General features: G+C 43.6%; 1 protein-coding gene across 3 annotated transcripts in view; it reads right to left on the reverse strand.

Moving 5' to 3' along the window:
* The window catches only part of LOC103159932 (beta-mannosidase), an 81,234-nt gene extending 80,215 nt beyond the window's left edge, over nt 1-1,019 (reverse strand). For 2 of the 3 annotated variants that reach the window (XM_027395766.2, XM_027395765.2), the window contains exon 1: nt 761-1,018. In XM_027395766.2, coding sequence (XP_027251567.1) covers nt 761-937 — 177 coding nt within the window. In that variant the 5' untranslated portion in view covers nt 938-1,018. Of the gene's footprint in view, nt 1-760 lie in introns of all 3 variants that reach the window. The other variant, XM_035451587.1, reaches the window with a different exon arrangement.
* Nucleotides 1,020-16,537: the final 15,518 nt, after the last annotated feature.

Genomic DNA, 16,537 nt, shown 5'->3' on the forward strand with positions numbered 1-16,537 from the left:
CCAGATTCAGAAAGACAAGTAAGAAATGGCATGTTTTCACTCATGTTGAATCTAGTTTTAAATACATGTGTGCATATGTATATAGAGCACAATAGTGAAAAGAAACTACTTGGAAAGAGGGAGGGATCAACTGGAGGCAAGACAAAGTAAAGCGTGAGTATAAGCAGGATACGTGGTACACTCGCATGAACATGTCACAATGAAACCCTATTACCCCATGTAAAAAACAAATTAAAGTGTTATTTAGATTTTGGACTGGGGTGTGGTTCGGTGGTACAATGTGTGCTTAGCAGATTCCTGGCTCTGGGTTTCATTCCCAAAACACCCGCACAGCCTAAATATTTATTTAGGCTTTACAAATGAGCACCAACAACTAAACTTTATTCGTGACTCTCCAGTCCCTTGCGTTATTTCAGACCAGACTCCCCGAGGCTTCAAAAGCGAACATGCAAACCCGAGACGCTACAGTCAATGAACTATGATTAACCAAGCGTTCCTGCAAACATCCAGATGGTTGAAACAGTAACCCTGGCCTTAGCAGAGAGGCAAGTCTTATCAAGTGCTTTAGTAAGCAGACAGCAGACATACTGCTTTCTATAGGCAACTTCCGCTTCCCAGGGTCACCGATGGCCCAGCGTGGGTACATAAATGTCCGCCACTGACCTGAACCCCCTCTGCCAGGCAATTTCCCCAACTGCCCACAGCAGCACAGACAGACAGACAGACCTGGACCGCACGGAGGGGTGACAGCGAGTCCTACCTGGATCAGCCCGTGCTGGTACAGGGCTCTGTACACGCAGCCGGGGACAGTCCCCGGTAGCTCCAGGGAGCCGTTCCCCTGGCTCACCCACCAGCTCCCCTGCAGGCTGTAGCTGGGACCCGCCACCGCGCAGCCCGCCCCGCACAGCGCCAACAGCGCGAGCAGGTGGAGATGCATGCTGACCGCTAGCAGCAAGGACCCGGCAGTGTTACCCCAGCCCTAGCCGAGACTCTGTCGCTCTGTCCCCGCCCAGAGCCCGGACCCGCCCCCAGGTCAGCTGAGCGCCTTCCGCAGCCAAGCAGGGAGGGAATGCGGCGGGGACCCGCCACCCGGGTGTAGGCAAGGCTCAGGGCCAGGGTTGCTGCGACCTGCGTGCTCCTGCAGCTCGGCTTCCCACTTCAGGCTGACACTGTAAGTGGGACAGCAAAGCGACAGAAAAGCCTGGAGAGCCAAGCCTGACCATTTGGGGGGGCCACAGGTGCACGGGGAGACCTCCCGCCGCGCCTGGCCGGAGGATGTCACAGACCTGGTCCCAGGCTCGATGAACCTGCTGGGACTAAACAGTGCTAGCTATAAGCTCCGGTTAACTGAAAGGCGCCGTGTGCTCCCTGTTAGCGGTGGCTGCATCGTGTCCTAAGCCCCGCGGAATTCCTTCTGGGGTTCCTGGGAACTTGCATTAGTGCTACCGGTGAATCTGAAAGCCCTCCCCGTTCCCGCCCCCTCTTCGCTGTTGTAAGACTGGGCAAGCAACAGAATTACCGCTTCCTGAATTTAAAAAAATGCAAACATTTCTTTCGGAGGCACAGCCTGGGTTCTTCTCCTTTTAAGCAAACAAAACATCCCACATTTATTTACTTATTAATTTCATGGAGGGGTTGGAGGGGGTTTCCTGCCACAGCAAGCTTGTGGAAGTCAGAGAATTTTCTGGAGAGTTCATCTTCCACCACGTGGATCCCAGATCCGGTTAGCACTCAGGGTGTCGGCCTTGGAGGCATTCTCCTTTAACTGCTGAGCGAGCCATCTCCTGAGTGAGCTGGGTTCTTTTCAGAGACCTCCTCTCAGGTGAAGCCAGAACCTTAGGCCACGGAAAAGAATTTCAAAAAGCCAGTATGAAGCAAAACTTGTGGGATTATCAAGAAAATATCTTCTCTAGCTTAAGCAAGGGCCTTGAGAGACGCTTAAGTAGGCATGACAGTGTCCAGATGAGGAAGCTCATACTTTGCTTTCAAGATGGAAAGCAAGCCTAGGTTTAGAAGTTGGTGCTTCCTGTGGTTTTGAAGTTATACTGTTTAAAAGAGAGATTAAGGGAGGTGCAGGTGTGGATAGTGGCTGGCAACCGAAACTCCAATAATCAATAAACTGCGGCAGAGGGATAGCCTTTAGTTTGAGGCTAGCCTGGGCAACAGAGTAAGTTCTAGGTCACCGTGGGCTAGAGCCAAACGTTGTCTCAAAAACAACTGAAAGAGAAAAGGAAGTTAAGATACACTGGTATGCTTATTTTTATCTAAAGAAATTTTCTTCAATAAATGAGGTTATAAGGTTATTGGAATGTTGTGTGCAGGGTTACAGGCTTATAAAATGGAGCCTGTGAGATGCCTCAGTGGGTTATGGCGCTTACCACCAAGCCTGAAGACGAGTTCAATTCCTGGAACCACAGGACTACACTCCTGGCCTAAGGGGTCCTCTTCCTTCCATGCCCCCTTCATTTCCCTTGCTTGTTAGTTATATCCTGCCTTACTCTTGGGTCTGATAGTCACATATGCTAGCCCCCTTTTGCCACCAGGTTTGTTATTATACTGAGCTCTAAAAGTTCAGACAGAGGGAATTCCACACTGCGCAAAGTGTTTTTACACTGTTTGTGTTACTGCTAGCTCTCCTCTCAGCAAAATCAGTCTTCATTTCTCCTCCCCACTGCTCCAGTATCATCTGAACCTGTTAGCACAGTGTCACATTTCACTGTCACAGAGCTGGCATTTTAAAAATCTTGGTATTTTGACTTAGGAACACCGAGTTTTCCAGCCCCACCCCATGGATCTCAGCTGAAAGATTTGAATCCAAAGAGGTCAGTTGGCCTACCTATCACACCATAGCAGGCAAGACCAGAGCCCTCTCTGCTCTCTTGGCTGTTACTTGCCTTTGAGTAGACCCTACTCTTATTCCATGGTAAAGGCTCTAGCTGGTTCAAACTTCCAAAATCTCAAGGGTCAACTTTCCTTTGACATGACTAAAACTCTCAGGTCAAATAAGAGTTTCAAAAAGCCAGTATGAGGAAGCTCATACTTTCCATGTTTCATGGCATTAAATGGCCAGCTGTGGTCTGTATAACACTCGACAGCAGAGTTTTTGGCAACAAGATTGGCAAAGGATTGTTGCATAAATCCTGGTCTGGTCATGAATCCAAATCAAAGCGAAATTGATCTGAGCCAACCTGTGGATAGCATCTACTTTCTACTATTTTTTTTAAGAGAAATTGATTTCTTGGAAAATAGAAAAAGAGATAACATTCTTCCATTGCAGTTTTCCCACATGCCACACTTAGGTCATTGTACTTTTATCACAGTGTGTCCATAAAGGACCAATAGCACAAAAAATGCCCTTACTTAATACAACTAAGATTGGCCCACAGGACATGATGGAGTTTTAGTGACCTATATGCTCATTATTCTTCATAATTATCTTGAGAAATAAGCCTTATTTGACCATAAAGCTTCTTGACAATGCAATTTAAAATTTAGCAAATGCAGTTTTAACAATAGTCATGAGTACTTGTTAATGTACATGACATGAACTTATTCCATTTTCACCTTCTCGTCTAGTGCCTTCCAAAATTTCAGTTATGTAAGGCAAATGATAGTCCCTGGTATAAAGAGATAAATAAGGGCCAGGTGGTGGTGGTGCATGCCTTTATTCCCAGCACTCAGGAAGCAGAGGCAGAGGCAGGCGAATCTCTGTGAGTTTGAGACCAGCCTGGTCTACAAGAGCTAGTTCCAGGACAACCTCCAAAGCCACAGAGAAACCCTGTCTTGAACCTCCCACCACCCCCAAAAAAGAGATAAATAAGTTCTCCAAATGTGAAATTCAGAGGGTCAACATCTCAACAGACCATGTCAGAAAGGCTCTTTGGCCCTTTGTCCTGTAAAATCATTTCCTTCATGTTGAAATATATTAAATGACTAAATACAGAACTTTGTGGTATAACAAGGACAAAGATATTCTAATTTCATGTGATAACTATAAAAGTAACAAGAAAAAGGAGACTGGTGAGCTGGCTCACCAGGTAAAGTTGCTTGCTGCCAAACCTAATGTCCTGAGTTCAATTCCTGGGATTCACGTAGTAGAAGGAAAGACCCGTCACCTACACCTTGTCCCTGATCTCTACCTGTACACTGTGACAAATGCCCCCTACACACACACACACACACACACACACACAGAGAGAGAGAGAGAGAGAGAGAGAGAGAGAGAGAGAGAGAGAGAGAAAGAGAGAGAGAGAGAAAAAGAGAGAGAGAGAGAGAGGGAGAGAGAGAGAGTCAAATATTTTAAGTTATATGAAAAGTAAGAGTGAAAATATAATGGTATATCAAGTGGACATTCTCCTTTAGCTTCAGTGTCTCCTTTCTGTCCAGTAGGCCACAGAGGTTTCTCTCAAAGTTTCTAGTTTTTTGTGCTGAGGTTTGAACCTACTACACAGAACTTTACTGCTGACCCTTACTCACAGGTTTTATTGATCAGGGAGTGGCTAAACTGGTGCTTGTACTCTTGTGTCTCACCAGGCCAGGAAGTTTTAAACAGTCAGAAAGTTACTTGTGACTGGCTGTAACCTGTGATCTCAGCACTTGGGAGACAGAGGTAGGAGGATCAGGAGTTCAAGACCATCCTTGTCTACATAGGGATCTTGAGGCCAGCCTGTGCTACATGAAACCTATTTCCAAAATAGCTGGGCTAGAGAGTTGTCCCAATGGGTAAGAGCACTTGTTCTTGTAGAGAACCTGGGTTCAATTCCCAGCATCCACATGGGAGCTCACAACTGTCTGTAACTCCCGTCCCAGGAGATCCAAGGCCCTCTTATGACCTCTGAGGGCACTAGACATGAATGTACTGCACATACATACACACAGGCAAGACATCAATTCACAATACAATAAAATGAAATTTAAAGTAATAATAGCAAGGAAGAGTAAGTCTGTTGGTCTAAACTACAGACTTAGCTCCTACAATGCTCCAGTAGAACTGCTCACAGATCTTAGGAACACAGAAAAAAGAGTTTGGTAACTCATTCCCCAGCCCAAAGCTGCAACTGTGGAAATCCCTAAACTCATCAATAATGAGGAGGGGGAGAGAGAGAGAAAGAGAAAGGCCTACAGACCTGTTGTGGGATATTTCTACACCGTGTGAAGGTGTGTTGCTGTGATTGGTGTAATAGAAAGCTGATCGGCAGAAGGTGTAGGCAGGACTTCCGGACAGAGAAAGGAAATAGGAGGAGAAATCCAGGTGTGCAAAAAATGCAGAGGAAACAGGAGGTATAAGATGGAAGAAAGGTAACACCACATGATAGAATGTAGATTAATATAAATGGGTTAATTTAGGTTATAAGAGCTAGTTAAGAACAAGCCTAAGCTCTAGGCCAAGTTTTCATAATGAATAAGGAGTCTCTGTGTCATTATTTGGGAGCTGGCTGGTGGAACAGAAAAATACTTGCTACATATGGCACCCAATGATGGGGCTCCAATTTCCACATAGGGCTTGGGAAAGCAGTTTGTTGGGTAGGCTCAACGTGAAAGACCCCCAGGCCCCTAAGCGGCACAGGGTCCCAAGGAGCCCCCGAGACTCAGAAACCAGACCAAGAGCTGCAAAAGCAAGAGGGTTTATTGAACGAATGCGCATTCGGGTGTCAGCAATATCGGGGAAGCTGCACATATCACCATGGGGTGCAAGCTCCTTATATAGGAAAAAACCGCAGATCAGCATACAGGCAAGGGGCACAAAGTGATTGATTACAAAGTATGATCTCATGTTAGAGTGGCCACCCAGCTGTGACCTGCTTTTCTACAAAGGAAAAACCACAGAACATATCCTGAAAAGTCCTTGATTGTCTGTTGGCCAGCCAGGTGTGACCCAAAGAGGGTTGTCTTGGCGATTGCCCCCGTCTAAACCATAGGATGTGCCCGGGGTTGGGGCCACCTTCCTTGTAATGGGCCAAGGCCCGTGGGAAACTTTTTCTCTCTGTGAACTAAAATCTTTTAAAACTTCTTCTCTCAGCAAACTAAAATCTTTCAAACATACAGAGGTATGCCTCTTTTAAGAGGCCTGCTGTACAGATGATACGAGATCAGGCAAAATTAGTGCCATTTTAGATTAGACACCATCTTGAGAAGCTGCTGACTGGATGGATCCTGAACCCAGTGCCAGGGAAAATCACAAAATTGTTTCAGGGCACCACATCCTGTGGAGTTAGCCAGTCACAGGACTAATAGCTTATAGTCACCAGATGTCCTAATGGAAATTTCCAAATGCCTGCTTAACCCCAGGGCCGGTCAGCCAGAGTCCTCCTCCTACTCCAAACAGATAATGCCAAGGCATGTACCTCTCTCAGCATGCATTTTTTTTTTCCTTTAGAAGCCCTCTCCCCTGCTGGTTTGGTGCTACTCCTCTCACCCACTGCATCAGAGTATAGCTGGACTGCTCAAACTTGAGTTTGCTTTCAATAAACCCCTGTGTTTGCATCTGTACTTGGCTCTATGTTGGTCGTGTTCAGGGGTCCTGAGTCCTGGGCATAACATTTGGGGGCTGGTCCAGGATCCCCCATAACCGCCAGGCCTAGGATTTCTTGACCTGCTGGTTAAGTCTTTTTGTCTTTGTCTCTGTACTTGTTCTATGTTCATACTTTCATCTTCAAAAAAATGTGCTGATTCTGTGACGTGGTCCAGAAATGGTTGGTGTTTGAGACAGCCAATGGAAATGCTGGAGGAGCCGGATCACTGGGGTCCATAAATGTTCTGGACCCTAGGGAAGGGGATGAGTATACCCCAGAAGTTTGTTTCATCAAGGGCAGAGAGCCTTGAGTGTGGACAGTCTTTGGGGTGATTGAGCCTGGAGGGTGGCTCCCTCTGAGGGAACTCAAGCCATAGCTGTTTTTGCATTCTTGTTGGTTGTCTTGCTGGGTTAGAGTCTTCATGTGTGCCCTCGGTTTTGCTTGTTCAGTGTTTTGTGTCTTTGTGTATTTAGAAACTATGGGACAGACCCCTTCCTCCCCCTTAGACATATGTGTGGCCCATTGGAAAGATGTATAGGTGACAGTACAAAGTCAGGGAGTTGAGGTTCATAAAGGGAAGTCTGTTACATTTGCAGCTCTGAATGGCCACTTCAGAGTTGGCTGGCTACCTTGAGGCCATGGAGGCAATGGTCTGCCAACCCCGGGTTGGACATCTGGACCAGGTTCCCTATATTGTCTCCTGGAGATCCTTTACACAATCTCCCCCCTCCTTGGGTAAACCTTTGTTCCCTCACAGGTGGAGATTTTGGCTACTGAGCAAGGAAGGTGACCCCTCAGAAGGGTCCAGCAGCCCTTCCCATTTACCAGGGTGGTAACACTGAAGAAGACATCTTCCCGTCCCCTCCTTACACCCTCATTTCTGTTCTAAGGCCTGTATCCCTGCATGGCAGTTCTGGGGGAACAGGCAATAGTCTCTATGGAAACTGAACAGGATTCTCGAGTGCAGGACCCAGAACAGGGAGAGCCAGGGCCAGCCAGAAGCACTAGGAGGCAGAGGACAGGACCTCCTGACACTGACTCAGCTGTCCCCCTCCCTTTGAGAGTTGCAGCCCGCCCCCATGCAAATGGAAACCAATCCTTTTACTACTGGCTCTTTGCCACTAGTGACCTCTATAATTGGAAATTCCACCCTCCCCCCCATTTCTGAAAACCCCTGTGGGTTGATCCATCTCTTCCATCAGTCCACCTGGGATGATTGTCAACAGCTTTTGCAGATCTTGTTCACCACAGAAGAAAAGGATGGGATCCAGTTGGAGGCCCGGAAATGAGAGCTCACCACCAACCAGGCTCTCATTGATGCCGCCTTCCCCCTGATCTGCCCGGATGGAACCACAATACATCTTCAGGATGGGCGGAAGCTTTCCCCACCAAGCATGAAATCACACAGGTGGTGGCAAAGAAGTTGCTTGAAAACATCCTACCCAGGTATGGTTTTCCTGCTATGATAGGGTCAGATAATGGACTGGCTTTTGTGTCCCAGGTGAGTCAGAGTTTAGCCACCGTCCTGGGATGTGTTTGGAAATTACATTGTGCTTATAGACCCCAGAGCTCAGAACAGAACCCTAAAAGAGACCTTGACCAGATTAGTCTTAGAGAGTGGTGCAGACTGGGTGGCCCTCATCCCCTTTACCCTTTTCAGGGTAAGGAATTCCCCTTACCAGAAGGTGCCAACTCCTTATAAAATCATGCTTGGCAGGACACCCCACCCCCATCATTCCAGCCCTACAGTCTGATCTCTCGGCTGACACAGACAACCAGGAAGTCCAACAGGACATACAAAAAACTACAATGGGCACATAAAACTATTTGGTCTAAGCTTAGGGCCCTTTATGAATTTGGCAATCCCCCTGAACCTTACAGGTACGGACCCAGGAACTGGGTCTATGTCAAGAAATACAGATGAGCCGGGCGTTGGTGGTGCACGCCTTTTATCCCAGCACTCGGGAGGCAGAGACTGGTGGATCTCTGTGAGTTCGAGGCCAGCCTGGTCTACCGAGTGAGTTCCAGGACAGGCCCCAAAACAATACGGAGAAACCCTGTCTGGGGTGCAGGGGGGGAAAGGATACTGATGAGGGAACCTAGAGCCCAGGTGGAAGGGACCCTTGTACTGCTCACTACTCCTATGGCCCTGAAGGTAGACAGAGTGGCCACCTGGATCCACTACTTCCAAGCCAGGCCAGCTGATCCCTTCATGCCAAAGGAAAACTACCATGGACAAGGATGGGAGGCAACAGCACACTTCGCCAACCCCCTGAAGGTCAGGCTCAAGCGTCACTCCTGACTGTTGATGCTGATGCTGACTTCCCCCATGGCCACTGAGAAAAACAACCCCCATGTAGCATTCAAACTAACTTGGACTCTTTTAGATGGAGAGACATATGAGATCCTAAACCAGACTACACATGTGGCCCCATTGGGCACCTGGTGGCCTGACCTATATTTCTGTTTTCGTGATCTAACTCAGCCTATAACTCGGCACCCCAGGATCAGGCCAGGAGATATGGATTTTACATGTGTCCTGGTCACAGCAAAAGTAAGAAGGAATGTGGAGGCCTAGAGTCCTCTTTTTGCAAGATTTGGGCCTGTGTAACCTCTAACGATGGAGAATGGAAATGGTCCATAAGTAAGTCAGATTTAGTCACCTGTGCCTATGTAAACCCGGTCAGGTATGGCTCTGTCCTGCAGGCAAAACAGCCCTGTGGGCTGAACAACCTAGACCAGATAAAGATTACTTTCACCAAAAAAGGGAAAAAAGGACACATGATGGCTGAATGGCCTATGCTGGAGTGTAATATATTATAAACATGGAAGATATGCAGGTTCCACTATCGAAATTCAGCTTAAAATAGAGCCCACAGAACACCCAGCCGCGGTAGGTCCCAACCTGGTAATTAACCCATTCCTCTCCCTAGACCCCAGCCCCCAAGAAAACCCACACCTTCCACACACCCCCAGTCCACTCCTGTGGCCTCCTCTCTCATTGCTATCACTATGACCCCACTATCCCTGCACCAACCCCCTTACCTCCAGGGACCCATTTTTACAGCTCTTGCAACAATCCTACCTGTTCCTAAATGCCTCTAGGCCAGAATACCACACCCCCTCACTATGAAGGATTGCCCTACCAGGAAAGTATTCAAATACTTCTAACCCAGGGAATTATCTCAACTTTCTCAGGGGCCCCTAAAGATTCTATCACCTCCAGACAACAGGAAGCAGTCTAGAGAACACAATACCCACATTCCCAAGAGCTGAGATGGGTATTTTTTGGTCATTCGGTGGGTTTTGGATGTCATGATTTAGGGGTGGTTGGTCACAAGTTGTTATGGGGTATAGTCAGGAAAAAATCTGAACAAAGGAGATTAGATTCAGAGATCTCTGAAGGGAAAATGGGGGACATAGTATAGAAATTATGGGATAAAAAGGTAGATTGTTGAATCTACTTTTGAATCACCACCAGTCTCAAGTATTTTGCATTGATGGGATTTTTTGTACAAATTTAAGGTTATTTTTGTTATCCTGAATATATGTTTCTACTCTCGTTTAAGGTGTCATACCTATGCAGCTCATTTTAAAATGTAGAGTTTTAGTCCTTAAAACTATTTAGGGTAATAAAAAAAGATAGGTTAGTAGTTAGTCATCTATAACAAACATGTTAGGTATGTTTTCAAGGTCAAACAAATATATTTTAAATAGGTAGATGGTTTTCTTTTTCTTTTTCTTTTTTTTTTTTTTTTTTTTTTTTGAGACAGGGTTTCTCTATGTAGCTTTGGAGCCTATCCTGGCACTCGCTCTGGAGACCAGGCTGGCCTCGAACTCACAGAGATCTGCCTCCCTCTGCCTCCCGAGTACTGGGATTAAAGGTGTGCGCCATCAACGCCCAGCAGGTAGATGGTTTTTAAACACTTCAAAGACCTACAGACTATGGCATTTAAGATGTTTTAATACATAAGGCTTTTCAAGACAGTAAGACTCGTCTGCTACTGGCAGCACCAATTTACTTCAAAGAAGCCAGATGCATCGAAGAACCTCCATATGGAGTTTGCTTTTATTGTGGCAAAGTTAGTCACTGGGCAGAGAAACTTCCTTTACTTCAAGACTGCTGACAGTATACTGTCCAAACTGGACAAGTAGGTCACAAAAGTAAATGACTACTGAACTTTGCCAAGACAGTCCTTCAAAATTCTTTTATAGAGAATTATGCCTACTAATCCATTAAGCCTATCTTCCAAGAATAAGTCAATTTTCTAACCCCTGGTAGTCTTTAGTTTTGTTTTCCCTTTAAAATTTATTGGTATTTTACTAGCATCTTATTTCTATATTTGTGTGAAATATAGGCCAGTCTTCATGTGTATAGAGGCACATGTATGTAAATACACGTTTGTGTGTGAGCAGGCCACAGGACAACCTCAGATGTCATTCATTCTCAGGAGCCATCAACCCTTATGGAGAAAGGGACCCTGACACTGGCTGACTTATGATTAACAAGCTCAGCGACCCACCAGTCCAATTCCCCAGCACCGAGATTACAAGCATGTACACATTAGGCTCTTTACGTGTGTGCTAGGAACTCATGATTCATGTTGTGAATGCAGATTTTCATGTTGTGTGGCCAGTACTTGACTGAGCTATCTCCACAGCCCTCTGATTATAGTTCGTTTTTTCTTAAATATACCAAAATGACCAGGTGGTAAGATTCTAGAAGTATTTACATACAAGGGCCTCTATACACATGAACACTCGCTTACATCATTTTCAACACAAATATAGAAATCTGAACTTCTGCCATTAGGTGAGCATTAGCCTCTTTTCCCTCAAGCCTTACATCTAAAATGTTGGGATAAACAGTTATATAATCATACAAATAAGTGTACAAGTTATGAGAACTTAAGAGGGCTAGAGAGATGGTTAGTGGTTGAGCATTTGTTGCTCTTGCATAAGACCTAGGTTCAGTTCCAATCACCCATGTCGTGGGTGGGTTCACAACCATCCTCTTTCAGTTCCAGAGGATCTGATGCCCTTTTCTGATCTGGGAACCAAGCACATGTGTACATATATGCAAACACTCATACACATAAAATCTAAATATTGTTAAAAAGAATTTTTAAAATGTTGACATATATGAAGGATTCATGACAAACTGCAAACAAAAACTCTACAGTGTTATCTATTATTCTTTGTGCTGACATTTTTTTTTTTTCAAGACATAGTTTCTCTATGTAACAGCTCTGGCTGTCCTGGAACTGACTTTTGTAGACCAGGTTGGCCTTGAACTCACAGAGATCTGCCTGCCTCTGCCTCTGGTATGTGCCACTGCCCAGCTATGCTGATAAGTTTTTAAAGGGGAGATTGATATAAAATTAAACTTCCAAGATTATCCAGGCCATTATATTTTAATGTATTTAAAATATTCCATGGCCATTACGTAGGACATTTTCATTATGCACAAAGGTGACCCCTGTTCTCATTAGGCAATCACTTCCCATTCTTCATTCTCGGTACTGGGCACCTATCTGTATGCTTTCTGTTTCTATAAGTGTTTTGATTGGTCACATAAGGATCCCATAATATGGTTCTTTATGTTTTGTTTTGTTCTCTTAATGATTTTAAGACCCAGCCACATTCTAGTACATATCTTATGGCTGAACTTAAAATTATTCAAAAATATAAAACCCAAATATGTCCATTCATTCCCACCTTCCAGTAATTTTAAGAAATGCACATATGAGCACTTATTCCCAGTTGTTTAAATGCTAGTTTTCATTACTCTTACATCTTTAGGAATGGATTCCCTAGTCACCTGGGGCTGGAGACTGACCCCGAGACCTGGAGCATGGAGGGCAAGTGCTGTGGTGCTGAAGCTGCATCCTGAGCCAGCCAGCCTGTGAGAAACCACCAAACTCCTTACAAACTCCAAATCTGTAGCATCACTCTCCTTTCTTAAAAACAGAGAATATGGATGTTTTTGTGAATGCCATGTCTATACCACACAGTGTTAGGGTTAGTCTAGAGGGCACCAGATCCCTTGGGACTGGAGTTAAGAGTTGTGTGCTGCTGTGTGGGTAGAGAGACTCTAACCTGACTCCTCCACAAGGCTCTTAAATGCAGAGCAATCTCTTCAACCCCTCAAATTAGTCATCTTCATGGGTATAAGGTTAACACCTCATTGTGATTTTTATTTCTGTTTCACTGATCTTAACGTTCAACCCTTTTTCATGTGCTTGCTAGCCATTTGCACAATTTTATTTGAAATTTTTTACTATTGTTTAATAGTTATTTTTTACAAATTCACATAAAATTTGCAAATGTTTTTCATTCTGTACATTTTTTTACTATTACATTATCCTTTGGCACAACTCTTGGCCTTGACCAACTTGCTATGATCCTTATGCTTGTGCTTATTACTAGGATCACAGGTGTGCATTACTTCAATCTGTTGCAAGTCACCTTTGTGATATGAGGCAGGGGTCCAAGAATATTTTATTTACCTGGTTGTCTCAGTACTTTAAAGAGACTACTTTCCTAGTTGAATGGTTTTGCTATGTGAAATTGAACTGAACAGAAATTCATGATTCATTTCTATTTCAAGGACCTATCTTCCCCCTTGCTACACCATTTTGGTTAGTGTTGCTTTGTTGGCTTGTAGTAAATCTAGAAAGTGCAAAGTTTAACTCTTTTGCCTTTTTCTTTGTAATTTCATGTAAAAATTTAAATCTACTTCTACAGAGAACTAGGGCTTTGGCATGAACAATTTTGAATTTAGATTGCTTTGAGTATAGGGCATCAACAGCACAAATCTAATGCACAAACATGTCCACTCTTAGACTTCCCAGACCTCAGAAAACATCTTCCTTTTGAGTGTAAGTTTTGCACGTCTGTGATAACTTCTCAAATAGTCTTTAAAGCCATTAGTTTCTATTTCATATTTGTTATAAAACTCTGGCTTTTTATCCTGTAACTGCTTTAGTTAAATGGTTTGTGTGTGAATTCTCATATATATTTCACTTCGAAAGTTAACCTCTTCCCATTTGAGCATGTGTTGTTGTATATGACACACCTGCTCAGATAAAAGCTTGAACTGCCCAGGTGTGGTTGCTGGAAAAACTTGGGTCCTCTAGAAAAGCAAGTACTTTTAACTGCTGAGCCATCTCTCCAGACTGGTGGTATTTTTGTTTTTGTTTTTCAAGACAGGGTTTCTCTGTGTAGCTTTGGAGCCTGTCATGGAACTAGCTCTGTAGACCTGGCAGGCCTCGAACTGAGATCCACATGCCCCTGAGTGCTGGGATTAAAGGCCTGCGCCACCACCATATGGCTGGTGAGATCTTTAATATTAGAAATGTGCAAAAACTTTTCAAACTCATAGGCTACTCTTCAGTCTGCGGGGGTTGGGGGGGAGACATGTACCAAATTCCTGCAGGGTACTCTTGTTTTCTATGTTCACTAATTTCAAACCACTTTAAATACTCTGGGTTTTCTAGGACCACTTATTTTGGCTACAAATCTTCACCTCAGTCTTATTTCAAATTCTTGTGAGTTCTAAGCAAAGTTGACGGTAATGAACTCCTCATTCTATCAAGAATGAGTTTACAGACAACACTTTGGTGTCATGACCATGAAAATTAATCCCTTACCTGAGACTTGAAAGAGCTCAAGCAACTAACCTATCGGTAGGTTTCCTGTTTTTCAGTTTGGTTTTGGCTTGAGAATGCTTCCCATGCCCCGTGGGGTCTTGCTACCTAAACAAAACTGGCTTCCAATTTGTGATGTGCCCTGCCCCAGCCTCCCAATTGCTCAACAAGTGTGCACAATTGACTTTTTAAAATAAGATGACATTTCAGACTTCCACAAAATGTTTTGCAGAATTGCTCAGTTTGCAATCATTCATACTAATAAAATGTAGTCTACCTGACTTCATCTACAGTAGTCTAGAACTGAGACTCTTAAACTGAATCACAAGCCTGTATGTAAACAAATATGAGGACCACAAACAACCAACAGTAAACATTTACGAAAATGCAGCAACTAAAATGTGCAATCCAGGGCCAAGCCTGCAGGAATCCAGGTATTTTTAGCAGTGCTCTGCTGACTGACTTCATTCTTTACATTGGTTCTCTAGAACATAGCAGTAGGCCACAACCAGCAATGATGCTTTTATTGTACATTTTAGTTTGGCACAGTATTACATTTGCATGCCTGTAATCCCAGCACTCAGGAAGCAGAGGCAAGAAAATCACTGCAAGTTTGAGATCAACTTAAGTCCACATAAAGTTCCAGTCCATCTCAGGGAAACAGGAACTCAACATTTTCCTACCACTACTCAGCACATAAGCATCAACTGAGTTTGGTCTAGTATTGAGTGCAAATGTTTCACTTTTATTAATTGCATTTACTTGCTAAGGAAAATTTGGCTTGAGACTATGGAAAAACTTCTAACAAGTTCTGAGCTGATTCTAAATATACTTATGCCATTTTTATTTTGTATTTATGGGTGGTATTCTCATTTCTGATGATCTGAAAAATTAAGTTTCAACTCAACGCTAATAAAAACACTGGAGATGTAATCGCAATATTCAACCAAGATTTCTTATGTAAAATAAACACTCCCACTTCAATATGACTCATCTTCCAAGAACATTTAAAGTGAAATTAAGATAATTCATTTGTAAATGTATATAACCAGAATTAAATTTGGGGGTGAATATAAGCCCTGTAGTGTAGTTGTTAGTTTCAAAAGACCACAAACATAAACGCATCTGTGTTGTTAAACTACCACATACAAAATGCCAGTTTTATCTAAATCCAATACAAGAGTAAGACAAAACTTGCCCTCATGGAGCTTACATTCCAGGGCGGATCCAAACGAGAGTGTTAAGTATGCATTACACACAAAAAAGTGACAGCTGCAATATGCACTCTATATAGTTGATTATATAAAATGTCATTCTAAGTGGCATTAGAAATATGTAGGAAGCCATACAGTATGGTGTAAAACTATCTACACATAGAGGAAACCCATTGTAGCCATGTGTCCTGCAAGCACCTGGGTAAATGAGAATTGTAATGGAGGTGGAGCAAAGGTACAGGTTTTTTTTTTTTAATCACATGACATTAGACTTAAAACATTTGGCTTTTACTCAGATTGAAAGCCAGGCTGAGCATGGTGGTACATGACTTTAACCCTGAGAGGCAGGTATATCTTGTACTCAAGGCCAGTCTGATCTACATTAGGTAAATTCCAGGCTACACAGAGACTGTTTCGAAACAGAACAAAACTATGACATGGTACTTCTAACATCTTGCTCAAAATTGTACATGGCTGCTTCATGTTGAGATTAACTGTAATAACCCAAAATCTATATACACACTTCATATGATGGTGTTAGCAGAACGGTTAATGGCAGAACCTAGACAATTCATTGGTTAGAAGGGAAGAGGTCAAGCCATCTGTTGTGGGTCAGTGCACAAGTCTTTTATCTGAAGCTAAGAGGCAGGGCTGTCTCCAGAGAACTTGCAACACTCTATAAAGATTCTAAATAGCCAGATGTGTTAACAGGAGGCTAAGTGATACGATGACATAAAAACAAGTACTTTCATGACCTTGGTACTTATGTTCACAATCCAATTTGGTTATGGTAAATTAGAAATTTAAAAAATTGAAAATTACATAAAAAAACTAGCAGAAACTGTACATGAATTAATCATTACTCTTTAATAAGGCTAAGGTCCAAATAGCAAGAAATAGTTCAAGTAGTGGCCAGATTCCCATTTTCCTTGTCTTAAACACTCTTTATTTTCCTCAATCTGCTTTACAGTACGATTAACCCCTAAACTCAAATGCTTTTACTGTGAGGAGTCAGATAATAGTCAATAATAGATTAACATGTCCTCTACAGCTGCCAAGTTATCTATATAGCTTGTCACAGGTAATCTTCGGTCGTTTTAGATTCACTTGGTCTTCACAAGCTATTGACTGACTCTACATTTCACAGTGGGGGCAGGACCCC

Source organism: Cricetulus griseus (assembly GCF_003668045.3).
Source record: "Cricetulus griseus strain 17A/GY chromosome 1 unlocalized genomic scaffold, alternate assembly CriGri-PICRH-1.0 chr1_0, whole genome shotgun sequence".
Classification (NCBI taxonomy): Eukaryota; Metazoa; Chordata; class Mammalia; order Rodentia; family Cricetidae; genus Cricetulus; species Cricetulus griseus.